This window comes from Peromyscus eremicus, chromosome 1, assembly GCF_949786415.1.
Source record: "Peromyscus eremicus chromosome 1, PerEre_H2_v1, whole genome shotgun sequence".
Lineage (NCBI taxonomy): Eukaryota > Metazoa > Chordata > Mammalia > Rodentia > Cricetidae > Peromyscus > Peromyscus eremicus.
The window spans coordinates 174875808-174900395 of NC_081416.1; the positions used below are offsets into that span (position 1 = coordinate 174875808).

The 24588-nt window shown below is 37.9% G+C and overlaps 1 protein-coding gene across 2 annotated transcripts in view; it reads right to left on the reverse strand.

Moving 5' to 3' along the window:
• Window positions 1-682: 682 nt before the first annotated feature.
• LOC131902565 (sulfotransferase 2A1-like) overlaps window positions 683-24588 on the reverse strand; it is a 34974-nt gene continuing 11068 nt past the window's right edge. Inside the window, exons 4-6 of one of the 2 annotated variants that reach the window (XM_059253589.1) lie at window positions 19256-19350; window positions 5220-5397; window positions 683-824 (exon numbers count right to left, since the gene is read on the reverse strand). In XM_059253589.1, the coding sequence (XP_059109572.1) occupies window positions 712-824; window positions 5220-5397; window positions 19256-19350 (386 nt within the window). In that variant the 3' untranslated portion in view covers window positions 683-711. The remainder of the gene's footprint in view (window positions 825-5219; window positions 5398-19255; window positions 19351-24588) is intronic. The other variant, XM_059253590.1, reaches the window with a different exon arrangement.

Consider the following 24588-nt stretch of genomic DNA (forward strand, 5'->3'; position numbering starts at 1 on the left):
AAGTTTCTTGTAGCGTTTCTTTATGTTTAAAATATTAGAATGTGTATTTTTTCCTTTTTTCTTTTTTCAAGACAGGGTTTCTCTGTGTAGTTTTGCGCCTTTCCTGGAACTCACTTTGTAGACCAGGCTGGCCTCGAACTCACAGAGATCCGCCTGTCTGCCTCCCGAGTGCTGGGATTAAAGGCGTGCGCCACCACCGCCCGGCCTAGAATGGGTGTTTTAAGCTAGAATTCCATGAAGCATATTGGAGTTAGTGATAACCTATAACAAATTAGTCATAAAAGAAGCAAATATTTGATGACTCAAGACTCTAAATTTCAGGGCTAGAGACATGATTCAGAGGTAAAGAGCACTTTACTGCCCTTGTAGAGGACCTGAGTGCAGTTCCAAGACACAAAGCAGGAGGCGTATTGCACATGTAACTGCAACTCCTTGGGAACCAATGCATTCTTTTGTCCTCTGAAGGCACTGTACACAGAAATACAGAAACACACACACACACACACATACATACATACATACATACACACACACACACACAATATAATGAACACTACCACCACTACCACTGCTGCTACTAATAATATCTTATAAAATTAACTCCACATTTCAATAACAGGATTTATTCCGTGACTGAATCCAGGCATTCACATGTATAAGGACAGGAAAATAAACCCCTGTGTCCATATATGATTTAAAAGTGTTAAGAACTTATTCCCACGGAAAAAGCCCTGTAGGAAAACCGGCCATTTTCTCCTTGAATACTTTATCAAAGGCTTCAGCTTGGGCTACTGTAAAGTGATTCTTCCAGTCCCCAGTCGTGCCTGGAAAATGTTAAACAGACATATAGATGGGTTAATATTGATCTCAACACTGCTTTCAGTTCTTTCTTTCTTTTTTTTTTTGGTTTTTTCGAGACAGAGTTTCTCTGTGTAGCTTTGCGCCTTTTCCTGGAACTCACTTGGTAGCCCAGGCTGGCCTCGAACTCACAGAGATCCACCTGGCTCTGCCTCCCGAGTGCTGGGATTAAAGGCGTGCGCCACCACTACCCAGCTTTCAGTTCTTTCTTAACACACTCTTACCATCTACTTGTCAAGGACCACACAGTTATAAAGTGGAAGTACCAGTGACTTCCTGGAGAACACATCTTATGCCTTGAAGTAATATACATCAGACTTCTTCCTCTGTGGCAATAATGTCCCCCTCTTCTCCTCTCTGTCCATATCAACAGCTTTAACACTAGCTCTACCTTTTAGATGTTGAGATTATTCCTGCTTCTCACTACACCTGCTTCCATCACACTGTCCAACTCAACAGAGTTTCTTATCTCAGTTATCCAAACAGACTTCAATTCTTCTTTGTACCTTTTAGGCTTAACTTTTATAAAAGTTCTGCAAAGTATGCAAGCAACTTTTAAAACATCTTTTAATGTTAATTTTAATTATATGCGCGTATAGGTGCATATGAATGCAGGTACAAGTAGGAATTTGAGGCTTCAGATCCCCTTGAGCTGGAGATACACACTGTTGTGAGCTACATGCCAATCTTCTTGATGCTTTCATCAGATGCAGGAGACCCAGCAACTGCCAGCTGGAATATCCCAAGATTTTTGTTTCCAGTCAGTGTGGTGCTTGCTGATGTATGAAAATCAACATGATCTTCTTACCATAAATTTTTACCATATCTTGGTTCCTATCACTCCATTCTAGTATGTCTTTAGTTTTGACATTAGAGATGTCAAATTGTCCAACTATTCACATTGCATTGTGTTTTCCTTCACACTAGATTTCTTATGTCTTCCATGGAGTCACTTCTTGTTCTTTAGTTTCCTAATTCATGCCACTATGGACACATCTTCATATCTTCCCTCCATGTAGAACTCTGAAGGACACATTCATGTTGTTTTTTGTTTCATAGATGTGACACTTGGTTGAATTTCCTTTTTGTAAAGATGCCTGAAATATGTGTCTAATATATTTGAAAAGTTACCAAAGGCTTTTTTTTATCAAAGCATATCAGACATATAGAACTTACTTAGTATGGAATTGTTGAAAGCATTCATGAATGAGTAAGGATGGTATTAGCCTTGTTCCCACTTTGAAAATGAAGAAAAATTAGTCCTTGAGATGTTACCTAGCTTAATAGTGATGGGATGTGGATTTGAAGCAAAAAAGACTGAAAATATAAGTCATTTTCTTTATCATATTATATTCCTTATGTATCACACAAGTTAATATAAATTCCTAGCTGTATTATTAACAAAATATACAAAGTATTCATAATTAAATGGTGATTATTGATACACAATATTCAAAAATTATACTATTAATTGATATGACTATATGAGTATCATCTCTTAAGATGGGAACCTATAAGTATCCATTGCTACTGTCAGCTTCATTTCTGTATTCATTATTAGAAAATGTTTTGTTGTTTTTTCACACAATACTACTGGCTGCTGTAAAGACAGAATGGATGTCATGCTACCAGAATCTCAGCAAATTCAGTATGGCTGCTCACTGGAGTGAACCAGTCCAGAAGAGAGAAACATGTCTTTGCAGGTACACACATAAAGTTTAAGTCAAATTATGTCAAAATCTGGGGCACCATACAAGCATATATTTTTCTTCATTTGTTCTTTCTAAAAATCTACTCAAACTCTGTTGTGTCAGGGGACAGGATAACTCTAATTCTTGGTGGCTTAAGTCTTGTTGGAAAGAAACTTCCTCATAGTTATGAATGCTGCAGGTCTCACAAAATGTTGATGTCAAGTCTTCCATGCTTTTTTATTGGACTGCAGACAGTGGGCTTCTCTCTAGGTCTTCTTCCCTCTGTGTCTCATATTAATGTCTTCTCAGGACACCAGTGAAAATGATTAATGGCAGAGACACTCTGTTTAGGAAATAACCACTGTGAAGGAATAGGTCCAAATCCTTTAATGTTTATCAGAAGACATTTTCTCCCATAGGTCTTGATTGTGACAACGTCTTTTTAAAAGTTTTGTCAACTATACTGTGGGTGAATGGGAATGACCATGTCTCTGGTCTGCATTTCCTGCAGTATCTTAATAGGCAATCAAATGACAAAATGTTTTGTAGAAAATAATTGTTTGAAGCTCATAACGAGGTTATTCCCACCTAGAAAGATGATTGAGTCTCCCAGGTAAAGAGTAGCTCTTTAGAGTAGCTCTCTAGAGGCAGGAAAATGTATTTTTCTTATATCCCGAGAAGTGCAACTAAAGGACAGTGAAATTAGGTCTAGAAAATTCCTCCCATTTAAAGCCAGTATCACTTAACACAGCTTTTCATGCATTATGATTTAGGGAGTTAGTTATGTAGTAATAAGTAATGAAATTAATTTTAGAGTTAATCTTTGATCTGATCATAACCTCAAGATTAAAAAAATGGAACCAATCTGATGTATGAATTGAAAAGACCAATATTATCCTCTTGTTTCTTAATTCAAAATTGATTCCTATCATATCCAACTCAGAGTACTCTATAAAGAAGTAATGAATCAGGGTGGGATGAGTAATGAAGTTGATCTCTCCCTTTGACGTCCTGATTTCCAGTGGAACTCATGGCTTATAATGATTGTGAGTACAAGGAAATAATTCCCCAGAGTAAAAGTTATCTTTAAAAGCAAAAGAACCAGATATACAATCACTAGGATAATTAAATTATAAGTCACTTACAGAGTCAGAACAAGTTTTTTACAGAACTAATATATATGTATTCCTCCTAAGGTATATAATACATGAAAAATATTATGTTTTTATGAGACTTAAATCCTATTGTGGTCTCATCCTGGAAGAATCTACATGGAAAAGTGGAAATGACAGTTGGCCTCATAAAATCGTGTACTTAATTCCATTGCATCTGCTCCAGTGTGTTTCTGACAAAACTTTTGCATGTTAGTTTCCATAGCCTTTGCCTATTAAACAAGCCACTTCATTTCCTTTGGCATTTCATTAAACCTTTCATGTATGCATACTGTTTTACCTCTGCCAAATTCTGATTTATTATAAGAAATCCAAGAACGGGCAACTTCTCTTTTTACATGAAACCTTCAGTTGTAGTTCAGAGAATTCTGTCTCCACAGAATCTGGAGCACAGGAGTCTGAGGTTATCTGTCAATAGCTGTGGATTATCCGAGTGGCCTCAATCTTTAGTGTATAGATGATTATATTCTTGAGGAGACATGTATGTGTGCTCAAATCTGATTCCCAACTTCCTCTTGTGAGGATATCAACAGTATTGGATTAAATCCAATCTGCTAAGGACTTTAACTTATCTCTATGTATACTCGTGATGTCCTTATATTCTAGGACCTGATCCTTACACACTAGGTTGAAGGAAGACTGAAAGTTAAGGCTGAAGAATGTAAATATTGGGAAATAAATTTAAACTCATAACCCTTTGCTTCCTGTGTCTATACTCGTGTTCTTTTCTCATCCCCTAAGGCCTGACTTCTAACTCATTTCTTCTTCAACCCCAAGTCCTATCTCACCAATTCTTTGATAATTAAGTAAAGGTGACACATCAGGTGTGATTCATTCTGGCAAAGTTGCTCCTCAACTTTACATCTTTAAAACCATACCTGAAGTCTGCTTCCAGCATAGAGAATGGCACAGACATAGAGAAGTTGGATATTTCCATCCCAGGAGAGACAATTCACAACAAACTGAGTAGCTCTGAACCAGAGGCAATCCAAAATTAGGTTGGCGAGTACCATCAGGTTGCAACAGAGGAGAATAATTTGCTTAGCCTTTATGTGGGTCTACTCTCAGACTGCTAAGGTTCAGAAATCTTGACACGTTCAACATCTTTTCCAGTTATCAATGGAAGTGTTTCCTTTGACTATCAACCCAGATACATCTTTGGTCCCATGCACTGAATGTTTTCTTTAGAGTTGAGGTCTAAGATACAGGGAGTCTTACACAGCCTCATTACAACATGTCAACCTTTTTGATTTCTATTGAGGGTATTGGATTGATCATATGCAATCCCAAGATGATTTCCCAGAACAAATCAATGTTTTCAGAACTACTGAAACATTGGAATCATCACCATGGAATGATTCTTCTGTAAGGTCTGTGAAAAAATATAATGTGATAAGCAATGACTTCTGAAACATTGCCGACACTTTCTAAGAGGCTCGTTGGAAAGACAAGCGTTACACATGTTCTGACATATTTTAAAGCTCTAAAATTTCTTCACCTTTTCTCAAGAGAACCAAACCATTAGTAATCAAATCTTCTGTGATAAGACTAAAATTGGACATGTTGTTTTCTTTCATGGCTTCGAAGGAGCTGTACTTGAGGACCATATCCAGCTCATCTGGCTCTAATTTCTTTCCTAGGAAGTCACAGATCTTCATTATGGTGCTCTTTGTGTCCTAAAAGAAGATGAGACAAAAATAAGAGTGATAAACTGGAATCTTTCAGAGAACACATGCAGAGATGGGAACTATGGATGGCGGATGAAAAAAAGGGACATGAAGAAAGAAATTGCAACAAGAAATGAGAAAATACTGAAGAGGATTTAGAAAGAAACAGGCCATGTAGAGATGTTAGGAGTCCCACACAGCCTTTGAATATTGAGTGGGCTTTCAATGTGGCTGATCTATCATCTGAAAAGATAGAGGCTGGGATTTATTTTAGGGAGGAGAAGATATTAGAGACAGGGTCTCATATAACTGATGCTGTTCTCAAACTTATTTCATAGTGGATGAAGTCATTGAACATTTGATTCTCCTGCTTCCATCTCTGTAGTGTTTTGTTCAAAAGTGTGTGCCAACCCACCTACTAAATGCACTGCAATGCTTTTTCCTGAGAGAGGGTCTCACAATGGAGCCCTGACTTGTAGGATGGAAGTTGCTCTGGAGACCAGACTGACCTCAAGCTCAAAGAGGTCAGAGATCCACTTACCTGGCTTTAACTTCTAATTTTTGCCATTAAAGGTGTGCAAACCACCATACCCAACCTTCCCTGAGATGTTTAAAGAGACTTATAGAATTAATTCTAGACAGTGATAAATGGGAATGAAAGCAATGTGCATAAATAATTTGAGAACGGTTAATGTTTACACCATGTAATATTGTTTCCTGTGGGTAACTGAGAATAATATGGTTTTAAAACACTTTCATAAGAATGATCTCAGTAATTATTACTTGGGGTAGTTCTGGGAGATTTTATTTTGTTTTGATTTTTGAGCTCATACTGTAACTAAGATGGACATCATATTCACAGTCTTCCTGTTCAGATGCCTGTATTCTGGAATTACAACTGTGGACTGCCACAACTGGCTTAATCCAATGAGATAGTCATAAGAAGGCAGAATTTTGGAACACTGAAGACTTTTCTTTGAATTCTTGTCCTTGTCCTGAGCCTTAAAGATATTATTGGCTCAATAGTTTTATTATATATTTCACTACAAGTTGATATTTCATGGGAAGGTAAACAACCATGGCAATAAGTGAAAAGAATGTATTGAAAGGTTGGACAAGAGACTTTTGAGAAACTGCACTACCATGCAACAGAGACAGCTGTGTAAGGAAGCTTCCTGGGGAATATTGAATTTTATAATGAGAAAGTAAAATATTTTACAAAAGACAAAATAGTCTTTGGTGTTGCTACTTTCATGGCAACTTTCTGTTCCTGGATGATAAGGTTAAGAGATCAAATTTTTTTGAATGATCCAATTTTCTTGTTTTTGATGCTCCTTAATATTTTTTTATTAAAAATTAATTTTTTGTTACTCCTACCTATGGTGTTATAGTGTGTACACTAACAAAGCTTACCTGACGATCAGAGGACAGAGCCAGCCACTAGATCAGACATAGAGCTCAGGAAGTGGTGGCATACACCTTTAATACTAGCAGAGACCTGTCTGCATCTCCATGAGTTCAAGGCCACCCTGAACTACATGAGATTGACTCAGTCTAGGGGAGAAACAGAGCCAGATATTGGTGACACACACCTTAAATTCCAGCACTTGAAATCTCATGACTTTGCTTGGGAAACACACACACACATTTAATCCCAGTAAGTAATATGTCAGGACAAAGAAAGGTATATGGGGCTTGAGGAGACAATAACTAAAATCTTTTGGCTGAGGAAAGCTTTTCAGGCTGTGGAGTCCTAGCTATATGAGGTGGTTTGTTCCTTTGTCTCTCTGATCTTTCAGTATTTACCTGAATTTCTGGCTCCAGGTTTTATTAAAGACTTTTGAGAATTTGAGTAACATCTGGTATCCAACTTTTGGGGCATGAATTCAGGAAAAAGCCTCTGGCCTGTGGCTTTGCAGTTCCCTGCTCAGGCCTCAGCTGCACGTGGCCAGAGCCTCTACCCTGTGTGGGCTGGATTCCCTAATCCACTGGCTACATTTTTGTTGCAGCCTCTGCAGCAAACTCCACAGGTTTTGGGGCTCCAAAAGACACAGGAGCTAGCCACTTTGGAAGACTTCCCCCATGGAAACAGTTGGATCTTTTGTCCTTTCCTTGCTGGGTGGGTTATAGCGTTCTCTGGGCCCCCGCCCCAGGGGCCACACTGTCATCTGAATGTCCTTGTCAGCAGATTTGGTGAGTCAATTGGGATTTTTAAAGACGAATTACTTAATTGAAGTTTTTCTCACATGAAAAAATTAGAAGCATTTTACAATGGAGAGATTTTGGTCTCTGTTTGATAATACAACTGATAGTCTGAAAATGGACCAATTAAATGAAAGGGTAATTAATGCTGATGGGATTTACATAACATCAATTATAAATATTATTTTTGATCATTTCTGTTTTATCACTAATAAAGTTGGTTAATATGAGTGTCAAGATACGTTTTAGAAAAACTTATTAAAACAGATCACAGAAATATTCAGACCCAGACAAAAGAATTTAATGTAGAACCAAACTTAACATTGCATTATAAGGTTACAGAGAAACAGCCTAGGACTTTCATATAGCCAACCTTATTCTATGTAATAACCTTACAGGAACTACCCAGTGATAGATATACTCAAGGGTGTGTAAGAGCTGACTTGACTCCTCTGCAAATGTTAGGTTTGAGGAAATTCTTAGAAGCAACAGTCTCTTAGGCATCAATTCATCTTTCATGAAGCAGATGTTAAACTTGTGATCAACTTGTAATAAAATTATCCCCCAAGACTGGAGAGATTTGGTACAGCAGTTTAGAGGCTAGACTACAATTATAGTGGAGGGTGTGGTGGAAAGATGAGACTAAGACCATTAAACATTGAAGTAATTCTAGAGGTATGGAAATTTCCCAAGATCAACTTCTTGGAGAAGGAGATAATGCTGACATACAAAGACAAACTTTTTATGATGACCACACCCTGGCTTTATGCTGAATGGCAGTCTTGAATACTTGGGACAGAACGGAAGAAATAGGAAAGAAAATTGAGTCATTTACTAAGGTTATACAGGGCCCAAAAGAAACCTTCACTGATTTCTTAAAAAGACTGATTTCAGCAGGAAAAAGAATGATACCAAATTCAGAAGCTAGAGAGATAATAATTGAATCTCTGGCTTTTGAAAATGCTAATGCACAATACAAAATGGCAATTAGGCTGTTAAAGGCAAGATCAGCAAGCACTGTTGGAAGAATGGATCTGATATACAATATATATTAAATCTCATGATCATGATGATGCTTAGTAGGAGAGGTGATTTCCAGAGGTTTGAAGAAAAATAGTAATGTCAAATGTTTTAATTGTGGTAAACAAGGTCCCTTAAAATGAGACTGTAAACAGGGCATTCCTAGAAATAATGTTTTTTCAAGGAATAACCCCAACAGAACACCCCTCCCTTCTGGATTATGCAGAAAGTGTGGCAAAGACAGACATTGAACTAATGAATGTAGATCAACAAGGGACAGGCAAGGTAATCCCTTGCCTTTGCCATTATGAAACTCCCTGAGAGGTCTCTTGCAGGCCCCCATGTCAAATTCCATTGAATCCTTTCCTGTAATCCTGTAGTAAATTCCTTTCTAGAGCAATTAAAGAATCTAATGCTTATTGTAAAAATCCACACTGATTGGAGTGATAGAATAGCCATAGAAAAGAGAATAAAAATTACAGCTTTAGAAAACAAAACAAGCAGGGCGGTGGTGGCGCACGCCTTTAATCCCAGCACTCGGGAGGCAGAGGCAGGTGGATCTTTGTGAGTTCGAGGCCAGCCTGGGCTACCAAGTGAGTTCCAGGAAAGGCACAAAGCTACACAGAGAAACCCTGTCTCGAAAAACCAAAAAAAAAAAAAAAAAAGAAAACAAAACAAAAATTTAAGGAGAAACCATAAATCAAATTTGATAAACATTAGAAAACAGAAACTCCCCAAAGTTAGGATTAGGGCAGGGTTTTGTTTTTGTCTTTCAGAAGAATGAAGGCTAAGGAATCTGAAGAACACTGAACAAATGAGACATCTGAAGAAAAAGGATAAATCATCCAAAAAAAATTCTCAAGAAAAAGAGTAAATTGGCTTATTGGTATATCACATATCTAATAGGATAGAATTCCATTAGTCTTCCTAAATGTTTGTTGCTGCTGTTCTCTATAGATACATAACACTAGTGGTCTTCATGTAGTCACAGTTCAATTAAAAATCAAAGCTGGTTTTGGAATTGGTATGTACTTTTCTCCTTCTCTAAAGTCAAGCATGTTTGTTAAACAAAAATGTAAAATCTCTCTGTCATGTCAGAAGAGCCACCTGATATGGGACAGAAGAAAAACCAAAATTAAGGGACTGTTCTATTGCTATTAATCTCATGATCCTTTGGTTTTGTTTTGACTCTTTAAAATTTTTCTTAAAATATGAATTTTATATTAAAATTTATAAGATTAGTATATATATATATTAAATTTTTGTCATGATATTAATGGTCATATAAGTTAATAACTAATTCTATAAAAATGGCTTCATCTAGCTTCTTGTACATGATTTTGGGTTTTAGTCTCTATCAGTTTCCTGCAGTGGACCATGGCCATGACCAACAGCAACTTTGAAGTCTCTAAAAACATAATAGGGACCCACAATGATGTATCCATCAGGACATGGTAATGCCACCAAGCTGACAAACACCACCTAAAGATTGGCTTTGGACTGAAAACTGCTCCAGACAACATCAAGATGGCTAATTAAGATGATGCAGTCTCACAGACTACTCCAATCAGGATTTGACCATAATCCTAAATCTTCTTTATGTTCCCATAAGACTACCAGTGCTCTCAATCAGTAGGAAGAAGCCTAGAAAACAATGGCACTTTCCAAAAATATGGATTATGGATGTTTTTCTGTTTAGGGGTTGGTTAAAAATTGTGGTTGGTTATAGTCAATCTCTTTCTAAAAGAAGTAAACTGGATATGATATAGAAACATATTATATAGAAATTATAAGATATTGAATCTAGCAAGACAATTAGGGTGTTTGGCCATCCTATCACCAGAGTAGGTCAGTTTGGGCTGTCTCTTGACCATTGCCAGTAGTCTATTGTGGGGGTATCTTTGTGGATTTCTGTGGGCCTCTCTAGCACTTTGCTTCTTCCTTTTCTCATGTGGTCTTCATTTATCATGGTCTCTTATTCTTTGTTCTCCCTCTCTGTTCTTGATCCAGCTGGGATCTTCCGCTCCTCTAATTGTCATGCTAGAAACCCCATCCAATGACTGAGGGAACCGGATACAGAGATCCACCGCCAGGCCCCATGTGGAGCTCCAGGAGTCCAATTGGTGAGAAAGAGGAGGGTTTGTATGAGCGAGAACTGTTGAGACCAAGGTTGGATAAAGCACAGGGACAAATAGCCAAACGAGTGGAAACACATGAACTATAAACCAATAGCTGAGGAGCCCTCTGGATAAGTGAGACAGTTGATTAGCTTGAACTGTTTGGGAGGCATCCAGGCAGTGGGACCGGGTCCTGTACTCAGTGCATGAGTTAGCTGTTTGAAACCTGGGGCTTATACAGGGACACTTGGCTCAGCCTGGGAGGAGGGGACTGGAACTGCCTGGACTGAATCTACCAGGTTGAACTCAATCCTTAGGGCAGTCTTTACCCTGGAGGAGATGTGAATGGGAAGTGGGCTGGGGGGAAGGGGGGAGGGGAGAGAACAAGGGAATCTGTGGCTGATATGTAAAGTTAAATTAAATTACAAAATGTAAAAAAAGATATTGAATCTACTCTAAAAATTTTAAAAATGATAAGATAAAAGTGTAGATTATTGAATTTACTCTTAAAAAGAAAAAAAGAAGATATAGATTAGAGGTAGTTTACTGAATCCTCTCTAAAAAAGGGAGATATAGAAATAATAGGATAAATGGGTAGATAATTGAATCTACTTTTAAAAAGCAACTACTAGTTTTAAATATTTTACATTGGATTTGAATTTTGTATATTGTATACAAATTTTGTATATTAATACAAATTTGAGATTAATTTTGTTGGAACATACTGTATATACAATTCTAATCTTGTTCAAGATTTTGCATCTATACAATTCATTTAACAATGTAATTAACAATGTAATGCAAATTGCCAGTCCTTGAAATTTTTTATTACCAACCAATTATGATATACAATTTGCAAGTTAGTAGCTAGTCATCTATTACAATGGAACTTGTAGGTATGTTTTCACATCAAACAGAAATATATTTTAGATAGACAGGTCATCTTCTAACACTTCAGAGATCTCTAGAATATGACATTTGAAAAGTTTTAATAACATAGATGCTTTTGATGACTATGAGACATGTCTGCTCCTGACAGCACCAATGTACTTTAGAGAAGATGAGGGACATGGGAGAAACTCTTAAGGGGTTTACTTTCTTTGTAGCAAAAAGTTAGCCACTGGGCAAGAAAGTGCCCTTGCTTCAACTGCTGACATTATAATGTCCAAATGAAGAAGCATGGCACAAAAGAAAGTACAGTTGAACCTTGCCAGGACAAGGTAGGAAGGCCCTTTTGAAAATCCTGAGTTACAGATGAGTCTCTCAAATATGCTAGGCCTGTGTGCTGAAGATGGATGCCCCAATGTGGTGGGGAAACCTTGGGTGACTGTCCAGACAATCAGCTGTTTCTATCATTTCTTACATTTTTCAGATGTTTCATGCTTGTACTTCCTGCTAACTTTAGGTAATATTATTTCCTTCTTGGTTCTCTGAGGCAGTTTAAGACTAGATAGTTATAGTTTTTTGTTAACTAATTCAGAAATGAAACTCACTAAAGAGTTGTAAAGTATGTAAGTTTGAAAGACATCAAAAGATAGTATCTGCTTGGTAATACAAGTTAGGATAGGATGTGGCTTAGGTACAACATTTTGGACACACCAAAATAGGATAAATAATGAATATTTTCTCTGAATCTGTCAAATGTTAATGGACTGGACATTTTTAATGTAATTCTTGACTATATATATTGTATATACTTATTGTACATATTGTATTTACTTTTTCTTATATGAGTTATAATCATCTTCTATTATTTTAGACAAAAGTGGGAAATGTGATAGAATGTGCACCCTAATTAAACTCACCTGAGGATCAGAGGACAGAGCCAGCCTCTAGATCAGACATAGAGGTCAGGAAGTGGTAGCATAAACCTTTAATACTAGCACTCTGGAGGCAGAGATCTGTCAGCATCTCTGTGAGTTCAAGAGCACCCTGGACTACATGATATTGACTCAGTGTAGGGGAGAAAAAGAGCCAGATACTGGTGACACTGGTGGCACACACCTTTAATCCCAGCACCTAAGATCTCATGCCTTTGCTTGGGAAGCACACATTTCTTTAATCCCAATAAGTAATATGGCAACATGAAGAAAGTTATATAAGGCACACGGAGACAGGAACTAAAGGCTCTTTTTGGCTGAGGCTTTTTGGGTGAGGACTCAGAGGATTCCAGGATTGGCTGAGATGTTTGCTAGGTAAGATTGGCTGTGGCTTACTCTGCTTCTCTGATATCAGTTTTTACCCCAATATCTGGCTCAGAGTTTACTATTAATAAGACTGTTTAAGATTCCAACAATACCTGGCAGGGAAGAAGGTAGGCTGACTTCAGATTTTTACCTTTTCAGGTGCTCCTTCAGATCCAATTGCCCTGTTGCATCCCCAGTTATGCCACAGATAATCTACGGCATCTCTCATCATCTAGGTTTTCTAACCTCACTCCTCCAATTCATAATACTATCTGAACGTTCAACTCCAACATGCCCTCCTTGCAAATCCACAGACCACTGTGGCCAGGGAAGAGGTAAGCTAACTACAGCTCTTCACCCTCCTCATTCCTTTGAGTCCAATCTCCCTGTGTTGCCCCCAGCTCTGCAGCAAAACACCTGCCTTAGCCACCCAAATTTCTAATGGGTCTCCCAGATCCCTCCTAACATCCATACCACAATGAGTTGATTTGTCCCACACGTGAACTCCTTTAAGCATTCCCTAGGAACCAACAGACCAAGCTGAACATGGAAGCAGTTAGGCTAAATGCAAATCTTCACTTCTCCATTTGTTCCTCCAAGTCCAGTCTCCTAGTCTCATTTCAAACTCTGTGTAGAACACCTGCTGCAGTCCCCTCCCCTATATCCCCTGTCTCATATGGATAACACAGATTTTAACAAACAAAATTCCTTCTCCCTTCTCATTTCTTTGTCCTAACTCTTGAAATCCAGAAGACACTACCTAAGAACCAACTTGCCACTCTAACCAGGAGAGCAAGTAGGTTAGCTGCAGATCTTCGTCTCTCCTTCCATTCTTCCAAGTCCAATCTTCAGTCTCATTCAGACAAACCTTCTCCTGTGATGAACTGCACGCAGTTGTCCCATTCCCAGGTGACTAAGCAGCTCCTGTGGAATACTCTGTACTCTTCTCTTCTGTGGATCTGCTTATACTCCTCTCCTAGATGATCTCCATTCCTAAATGTCAGCTTTCTATATCTGGAAACATATTACCTGAAACCCCTAGTGGATACACTTATCAGGATCCCAGAAGAATTTCTTACTAGATAACACACAGCCACCACATTCTCCTAAGTACCAGACAGAGCAATAGAAAATAAGGAAAAAAGAATCAACCCAGCAAAGACAAGACCAGATATCAGCATGTGGAATTACAATTTTCCCAATCCCAGATGCATAGATGCCAGCCTAAAAGCACAGTCAATAGTAGGCAGGACAGTATGTCTTCACTAGAGCCCAGCACCATACTACAATAGGCCCTGAATATTCCAACATAATTGCAGAAGAAAAGGGCCCTAAAATAGCCTGTGTGGAGATGATAGAGGTCCTTAAAGAAAAAAAAGGGAATAAATCTCATGAAGAAATCTGTGAAAACACAAGCAGTGGAAGGAAATGAATATCATTCAAGACCTGAAAGTGGAAATCATGAAATCCCAAATTGAAGGAAATACAAAAGAAAAACTTAGGAACTCAGACAGGAACCTCATGAATAGAATACAAGGAAAGGATGAAAGAATCTCATGTATTGAAGACAACATAAAAGAGTTATATAAATTTGTCAGAGAAAATGTTAAATCTAAAAAAATCCTGTCACAAAACATTCAGGATATCTGGGACACTATGGAAATAATAAGATCAATAATAAGAATAGCGGAAGACGAAGAAAAGCCAGGTCAAAGGCACAGAAAATACCTTCAACACAATCATAGAAGAAAATTTCCCTAACCTAAAGAAGGACATGCTGTAGCTAGAGTTTTCCTGCCTGGCCCACAGTCAGGACAAATCTCTCTCACCTGCCAGTCCCACAACTGCTCAGACCCAACCAAGTAAAGACAGAGACTTATATTGGTTACAAACTGTATGGCCATGGCAAGCTTCTTGCTAAGTGTTCTTACAGCTTAAATTAATCCATTTCTATAAATCTATACCTTGCCACATGGATCGTGGCTTACCAGCATCTTCACATGCTGTTTGTCATCATGGCGGCTGGCAGTGTCTCTTACTCAGCCTTCCACTTCCCAGCGTTATTCTCCTCCTTGTCCCACCTATACTTCCTTCCGCCTGACTACTGGCCAATCAGTGTTTTATTTACCAACCAATCAGAGCAACACATTTGCCATACAGAACATCCCACAGCAAGATGCCTATCAAAGTAAAAGTTGCATACAGAACACCAAATAGCCTGAATCAGGAAAGAATGTCCCCTCAGCATGTAATAATTATAAAATTAAAAATTAAGATAAAAAATCTAAACTTAATAGGCAAATAATGGATGAATAGGTAAGTACTAGAATGTTAGGACCTACTGTGGATGGGGAAAGAAGAGAGACTTGAGGAGGGAATATGGGGAGACACAGCTAAAATTAATGGACATTTGATGGAACTAATATATATATTCATACATACATATGAAGACCATCTAAATAGTATAACCTAATAATGAGATAGATGGTGTCCCAAATGGACATCTCTTGACACCAAAAAAAAAAACCAAGACCTTTTACATCAGCATAAGAAATGCTACTATGAGCCCCCAGACTAGAGCAGCATGCATAGTGCCACACCACTCTGCACTAATCCTCTTCTTATAAGTTATGGCTTCCACTTTGGTGATTTTTGTCAGCTTTGAAAATATTAAGTCTCTGCTTGTGCCTTCTCTTGTGCTGTTTTCCTTCTAGTAGTTTTTCTTGTCCAACTTTGGGGTGATAATATTGTTTCATCATATTGCATTTTATTTTGTTATATTTTTTTAAAAATGAATGAATGAATGAATGAATGAATGAATGAAAACAGTCCATTAAGCTAAAGGTTAACAGTCCAACTTTCATTCCTTCTCCTGCTGGGAGAGGGAAAATCAGTTTTCTTCAAAGTAGTGACACTGGATATATCAACATAGTCTTCTTGTTCAGGAGGAGCTGAACAACATATAATAGACTCCACTGTATTTTTCATTTTGGTGGGGGGGGCTTTTATTTGGTTATAGTTCAGTGTTTTATTTTTTCTTTTTGTGTATTGTTTTATTTTGTCTTTCATGGATAATTTTGTTTGATTTGGATTTGGTTTATTTTTTTGGAAAGTATTTAAGGCTGGGTTCATAAGGAGGAGTAGAAAGTTTGAAAGAAATTGTGAGAGGGAAGAATATGATCAAAATATATTTAAATTGAAAAATTATTTTAAACATTAAAAAATTTAGTAAGAGAAATAAAAATGAAAACAAATAGTTACAACTATCAGTAACCTTCATCAACACAGACTCTACTTCTAAAAGGTAAACAGTGGTTGTAACACAGCTTCTTTTCCTCCTTAACTAATATTTTGGATTGTTTCAAGGATGGGCAAGTGTTTTCTCTGACAGACTGCATGCTCACTATAATTTTTTCTTGTTCAGTGTAAAGTGAAATTGATATCTTTATCTGTAATATGTAAATGATGGTTATCTTTCACTTATAATTTCCAAACTACTTAAACTTTTGAGTTGATGATCATATGAGCATATTTTTGTGCTTATATGCTTGGTGTCATTAGTATGTGTCTATCATTAGAGGGAGTATTCTTTAATTAAATGAAAATAAAATACATAAATATTATACATAAATACACTATTTTTCTTAATGGCCTATTGAAACATTGTCTCTTGCAGCCAAGGTTGATGTCAAACAGACCATACACACAAGGATGATCTAGAACCTTTGAAACTGTCTTCACCTATGTTTAGACACATGTGACACCCTGCCAAGATTTTTTTTTTGATTTTTAAAATAAGAGATATTTGAGACACATGTACAATACTTAAACATATTTATATCATGTAGTGGGTAGCCATTCCAGCTTTGATCTGGAAGTTCCAACCCCCATTGAAGCTTCAGCAACTGTCACGCCTACAAGGCGGGGCCAAGGGAGGCGCCTGGAGGCCTGAGATCTGGATGGGTGGTGCTCTCACTCGGTTCCAGGACCTTGGACAGTGAAGGTGGGCCAAGCAGAGCTCCAGAGAACACCTCTGGACTGCCATACACCTTCCCCAGACCCCGCGACCTACCTATCCCTTAACTTGTAAGTTACGTCATTAAATAAATCTCCTTTTAACTACGTGGAGTGGCCTTAATAATTTCGCCAATATCTGGCGCTCACGTGGGGCAAATTCCAAAGGCTTGGGTGGCTCCCACCCTCAGCCTCCTCCCCGGCTAGCGGGGTACCTAAACCTGCCTGCAAAGTTCCATATAACCAGGGAACGCCTACACGGTTCCATTCCCGAAAAAGGGAGCAGCTAGTCCAGTCCCAGTTCCCTAGCTTAGCCCCGAGACCAGCGAAAGAGGCACTCCCCCGCTTCCTGAGTGCAGGCGCTGGCTCTGGCTCCCGCCATCTTGACTCCAGCGAGTATCAGTTAGACAAGATCACCAGCAGGCCCTGCTTTGGAGCTGTACCAACGCCACCTGCTGGCTGAAAAGTGCTACTACACCCTCGAAAACCACGAAAGGTAAGCACATTGTTTCAAGTAAAAGTACTTGATAATTTTACACCTTAAAATTGATTAACAAATTTTGAGTAATTCTTGTAACATGGCCGACAACATTACCTCACAAGAATTTGAAAACCTTTTTGCCTGTATGATGAATGACATCTTCCTGGAAATATACGACCTTCCTAAGGCATATCTGGCCTGTACCATTTTGGCATTCATCGTAATAATTCACACAGTGTTCAAACACTGGTTTAATAACAAGAACAAAGATGAGTCATTATTGGGACTGATACAGGATTTAAAAAATAGCAATGAAGGCTTACAGAAAAAGATTCTCTCTCTGGAATCTGCTTTAAGAGATAGCAATGAAAGCTTACAGAAAAAGGTTCTTTCTCTGGAATCTGCTAGCCAGGATTTACAGGCTTTCAAAGATAGCAATGAAGGCTTACAGAAAAAGATTCTCTCTCTAGAATCTGCTTTAAACGAGAGCAATGAAGGCTTACAGAAAAAGATTCTTTCTCTGGAATCTGCTAGCCAGGATTTACAGGCTTTCAAAGATAGCAATGAAAGCTTACAGAAAAAGGTTCTTTCTCTGGAATCTGCTGATCAGGATTTATAAAACAGACTTGTACCAAAAATTGATCTTATTGATAATAAATGTGAATATTTAATGAACAGAACACTAACTCTCCAGACACTATATAAGGAAGAAAGATTATCGTTAATTGATAAGATAAGGTCCATGGAATCATGTGTTTCTGAGGAACATAAAAACTTCTATGATTCCATGAGAAATCTGGAGTCCCTTGCCAGAGAGGAGGTTCACTCCATAGAACAGACGCTAGGTGCTCGTTTGCAGGCCTTAGAAGAAACTCTCAGTAAACATGACAAGGGACCTAATAAGCAGAAGGGCAAGACCATAGAGGTTGTAACATCTCCAAATGGCTCTCATACAATGGCTTATCCGTTATCATCCATAAGAAGCCAGCAGATGACACACACCCCGAGCCATATAATACATATACATTACAACCAGTTTCAACAAGGGACTTTAAAAATATAAAGGAAGCAGTAGTTACCAATGGGATACACTCCACATAAATAAATCTCCTTTTAACTATGTGGAGTGGCCTTAATAATTTCACCAATAATATCACTCTGTGGGAGCATTTGAATGAAATGGAACCTGCAATGACCTGACTAACGGGATGGACTATCAGTCTATTTAGACATAAGTCATTACTTAATGTTGAAACATTTTAGAATTCTCTACTAAGAGTTTTGAAATCTCTAGTGTATTGTAGCCTTCCATACAGAACTCTCTGCACTGCAGAGCACAGGACACAGTCCTCCCTGACAGGCTGCATCTTGTACATGCCTGGTCAGATGTGAGTATCACTAAGTGCTATTTATGTGATTTCAGTTCTTGTGCTCTCCCAGGAATCAAAGATGGATTTTCTGCCTTTGTTACTCTTTTTGCAGTGCAGGGGGGCATTGGCATACATTTGAGAACAACAGTGGAATGAAAGTGCTTTACTCAGTCCCCACTGACCAGTGGGCTATTAGGTGTATTAAATATGTTGCATAGACAGAATTAAAAAAAAACCTATAGCACAAGTGTAAACTACCCCACCCTTCCCGAGGGTGGGTAAGGTAAAGATGGGGGTGATGGATTAGGAGGCTGGAGAGAAAATTCCAGGTGCAGGTCTATTAAGGACATAGGTCATAATTTTACTTTCATTGACTTTCCATGAGCCTAAACCTGACATGGGGATCCTGAGAAATAAGAGGTGCTGCCAGGGTGAATTTATGAGAGGCTTTGTGATTGCTGTAGGAATGATGATTACCTTTTTTATGTCTTCATAGCTAAGTAGCAGGAAGTTGTCTCTTTCTCTCATGGATAGCCAGGCACAGGTGTGCTCAAACCATGATCCGTATGGCACTGTGTGACAGGAAGAGGAAAGCATTGATTATAAAGAAGGAAAGTGAGGTCTGCCTGATATTCTTCACTTTTCTGCAAATGGCAGACTGTTTTACTAAGAAAAATAAAACCAGTATTTACACTATTCAACATGACATTTGACACATACACACAGATAGTGAGCTAAGTAAATCATTTTCATTCATAAACCTATCCCCTCACAGCTTTACCCCTGATGCCACATGGAGACATCCTCCTGGTGGGCTGCAATGATGGAGGCATGTATTGGGGAAAAGCAATCATACCTATATAGTAAGCAAGAGAGGTGTTAGAATAGCTAGGCTTGGACTTTTTATTATCATGAAGTCTAAAGAACTTCTTAACCCTTTCTGATGGAGATCCCCTCACCCTGTCATCCACCTCTAAGCTACCAACACTTCTCAATAGTGACTCCTCAACACCCAAGTTTCCAAATCCCAGACAACTAGAGACCTTCCAGGCATAGCCCAGAAACTTTACCTCAATGCCTCTTTTACATTCCTGCGTCTACTGTGATGTGTGCTCTCAACAGTCACAGTGTCTTCACTGTTCTTTGTCTAAGGCTTTCTGTACATGTCTCAGCCTCCATTGCACACTTGGATTGTTCAACATTATCTGAAGAACTTACTGAATGAAGTCTGGAGAAAAGTAAAGATTTACACCATGGTCAGAGCAGAAGGATGCATGAATTCAAGGAATATAAGATTTGATTGAAAGCAGGGGGTAAATTATCTACAGAGAAATAGTAGAGAGAAAGGGAGTTGCACAACACATGACAGAATTTTTATTGAAAGTTGGGGTTAATGATCTATAGAGAGGTAATAGAGAGAAAGCACAATACATAACAGGTTTAAGACACTTAATATGATTAAAAACTGGGCTCAGGTCATGGCTCTGTAGAAAGCATTTACCTTGCATGTATGAGACCCGAGTTTGAATCCTCAGGTAGGACTCAAAGATGGTGATCCAATCTCTTTTTGTTACCCTAGTGCTCCTTCTATGACATGGGAGGTGGAGACAGGAGAATGCTCTGAAGCTTGGGACCAGCTATCTGACAAAAACAGTGATGGACAAGAAGAAAGAGACTCGGTCTCAAACCAGGTATAAATTAAGGCTCAACCCCTGATGTTGTTGTTTGTCTTCCACTCTCAAGCTCTGGCAGAAGAACAACCACATTCACACGTTTGTATCCACACCATCATAAACATACATACCTATGAACGTCAAAAGAAAAGTTAAAAACTAAGCTAAATGTGGTGGCATACATCTGCAATACTAAAACTCAGGAGGTAGAGACAAGAGAATACTAGAGGTTCAACGTCATTTTCCAGTACACAGATAATTTATGGTCAAGCTGGCATAAAACAGATCCTGTCTGAAAACAAAGAAAAAACCAAAACTCTGTTAGTTCAAGCACCAAAAATAAGCCAATGACATAAATATGGCTGATAATTAACAGAACAGTGGTTCTGACTTGGAAGTAATATTAAAGATATGTGTTTATTTGGAGGCAGGGTTTGCAGAGGGTATGTCAAGAAGGCTGCCTCAGTCTTGGCATGTAGTCAAGGATGGTCTTGAACTATTGATCCACTTGAATCCATCCCATGAACGTTGTGTTTGCAGGATTGCACCATACTAATCAGCCTAGATATTAATTATTGTGTTACATTTTAATTGATGTGTATCAAGTGATGAGACCTATTGGCTGTATCCAACAACAAACAACTACAAGATCTAAGTTTTAACAGGGAGAAATGTTCAGTCAGCAGACAAGTAAGTACCTGCCTCCTGGTGAAGTATGCTATGAAGACAAAGATTCAGTGACAGAGATGGGAAAAATAGTATTTTGTACCATGTTGGGAAGATTGATTCCCATCAATACAAAAACCTGTTTAGTTAAATCCAATAATGATATAAATCAAGGTTTTATGACATCATTAATAATCACATCAATGAACAGAGTGAGGTGAATAAGTCATCTGGTAGAGAGAGAGGTTGGGAAGAGGAGAGAAAATGGGAAAGTGAGAGATAGAAATATAGAGAATGAGAGAGATAGAGATAGAGATAGAGAGAGATAGAGAGAGAGAGAGAGAGAGAGAGAGAGAGAGAGAGAGAGAGAGAGAGAGAGAGAGAATGTTATATATGGTCAGTCAGGTACTATACAAGGCCCCAGAACATTGTAGTTAATGAAATCATTTTTAAAAGATTTATTTTTTATTTTTGTTTATGTTTGTGCATTTTCATAGGAGTGTGAGTCTATGTGTGTGTGTGCCCACTGAGATTTGAAGAGTGTCTGTTCCCCTGAAGCTAGAGTCATGGAAATTTTTGAGCCACTTAATGTGAGTGCTGGGAAACAAATGCCACTTCTCTAAAAAATCTTCAAGTACTTTTTACCACTGAGGTATCTATTCATCCCCTAATGACATATTTTTGAAGAGTAAGTTATAAAAACAACTTTATTGCACAAGAAAATGTAGAAATTAACACAAATAATCTATAAAAGAAATAAATTGTAAATGAAGTAAATAGAGATACAAATGGGAATGGTAGCATTATTAGATAAAAATGCATAAAAAAGGTGCTTATCGTATAAACCTGATGACCAAGATGTCTCTTTAATCCACATGTATCAGAAGTAGACAATTTATTGTACAACATTGTTCTCAAGTTCTCACAAATGTTCTTTGAGATGTGTGCACCCACACAGATATTTTGGAGACATCTACATCAGATCATAATAAATAAGATATTTTTAAAGGGAAAAAAAATACAGTGTGAAGGCAAGGTGGAGAATGTGTTGGTATTGTGTTCCCCAAAATATTGTGTACCCTAATAAACTTATCTGGGGTCAGAGAACAGAAAAGCCACTAGATACTTAGGATAGGCAGTGGTAGCACATGCCTTTAATCCTAGCATTCCAGAGGCAGAGATCCATCTGCTCAAGGATATAGCCAAGCATGGTGACTCACACCTTTAATCCCAGAAAGTGAGCCTTTAATCCCAGGGAGTGACAGCAGCAAGAGAAAGATATATAAGGTGTGAAGATCAGAAACTAAAAGCATTTGGCTGGTTAAGCATTTGGCTGGTTAAGCATTCAGGCTTTTGAGCTGCACAGTTCAGCTGAGAGCCATTTGGATATGAGGACACTGAGGCTTTCAGTCTGAGGAAACAAGACCAGCTGAGGATCCGGCGAGGTGAGTTAGCTGTGGCTTGTTCTGGTTCTCTGGTCTTCCAGTTCACCCCAATACCTGGCTCAGGTTTGATTTTATTAATAAGGCCTTTTAAGATTCATGCTACATGGAGGACTTGGGACAATCCAATAAGAACAAAGATTACATAATAAGAAGATAGGAGTGGAATATCTGTCACCAAGATATCTGTCACCCTATGCAAAGATGAAATCTAAGGTTCATATGTATAGAAATCATTTTTATGATCATTTCCTGTAGTTAGGAAAAGAGATGTTGTGTTTAGTAGCTTTTAGTGTTTATTTAACACAACCTATAACCACTTTGGAAGAGATTTTCAATGAGGAATCATCTAGATTACATTGGCTCTAAGCATATCTTTGAAAGGGTGTCCTGATAGTTCATTGATGATGTAGAACATTGTGGGCAGCATCATTCCCTATTCTTGGGAGTTCAAAAAGTATAAGGGAAGTGAAAGCTAGTTGCAGGCAAGAAAGCAAGAGTAAATATGTTGTCTGATTTTGACTGTGAATACAGTGTTTTAACTTCCTACCAAAACATCTTATCAATAATAAACTGCAACCTGGAGTTGTAAGCAAAACAAAACCTCTTCTCTTTAAGTTTTTTTTTTTTTTGGGAGAACAGACACAAATTCAGATACAGGCAGAATTTAGAACCCCACATAGACAAGACCTCTCAAAATATTATATTTAAACAAAGAAAATACATTGAAACTGGAAAGATAGAAACATGAAGTCAAATGTAAAGGAAGGTCTGCCAGAATAACAGATATTTAGCTGAGACTTTGAAAAACAGAAGAAACTGGAAAGCTGTATTTCAAGTTCTAAAAGACCACCAATGACAAATCAGACTACTGTACCCATCAAAGCTACTTGTTATAACTGAAGGAGATATAAAACTTTATATGCTAAAAACGTGCAAGATGAATTTATGACCACCAACACAGTTTTACAAAATATATTTAAAGGAGTCTTTTAGAGTTAAGAGAAAAATAGGTGTACCCTTAAGACTGCAACAAGCAAAAGGCCACTTGACCAGTCAACTTGACACAACCTAGAATTATCTGAGAAAGCCTCAGTTAAGATATTGTCCCCATCAGATTGGCATGTTACCAGGTGTTTGAGTTGTCTTCATTGATGATTAGTGTGTTCTGGCCCACTGCAAAGGTTGCTGGGCATGAGTTGTATGAGAAAGCTAACTGAGCATGAAACACTGATGAAGTTAACACTGATGATTAGTGAAATGGTTTCTGCTTCAGTTTCTTTTGGAGACACTGCCCTGGCTTCTCCCATAGATAGATTGCGACCTGAAAGTGTAAGCCAGATAAATACTTTCTTCCCCTACATTGATTCTAGCAATAAAGTTTTGTCACAGAAAATGTAAAGCAAACTAGAACGACAGGTAAACAAGTAATAAAATGAAAACAGCTTGAGCATGTTAGCAAAATCGTCAAAACTACAATAATCAATAGGCACGTTTCAGTAGTATCTTAATATTAATGGTGTCAATTCCTTAATCAAAAGACACAGGTTAGGAGATTAGAATTAAAAAGTAGGAAGTACTTTTTTGTTGTATTCCATCATAAAAGAGAGATGTAATCGTAGAAAAAAAGATGTTCTAGGCCAATGGAGCTTGAAAACAAGCAAACGTTGCTTGTGCAATCTGACAAAATAGACTTGAAATCAAATCTAATGAGAAATGATATCACTTCCTACTGATTATAGGAACAGTTCATGGAGAGAATTGTACAATTCCACACACAGGTACATCTAGTTCTACACAGAAAATACTACTAGATGTAAAGCCATAGGCTTTCACCAAGTGTCATAGTAGTTTCATTCCCAATAATTAACCCTTCATCCCAGTAGAAAGTAGACAGAATTAAATTAAATCAAAGGTAAATTGGCCTTAAAAGACCACTATAGAATATTCTAACCAAACACTATAGAATATAAATTGTTCTCAGCAGCCCTGGAACTATCATTAAAATAGATCATATATTATGACACAA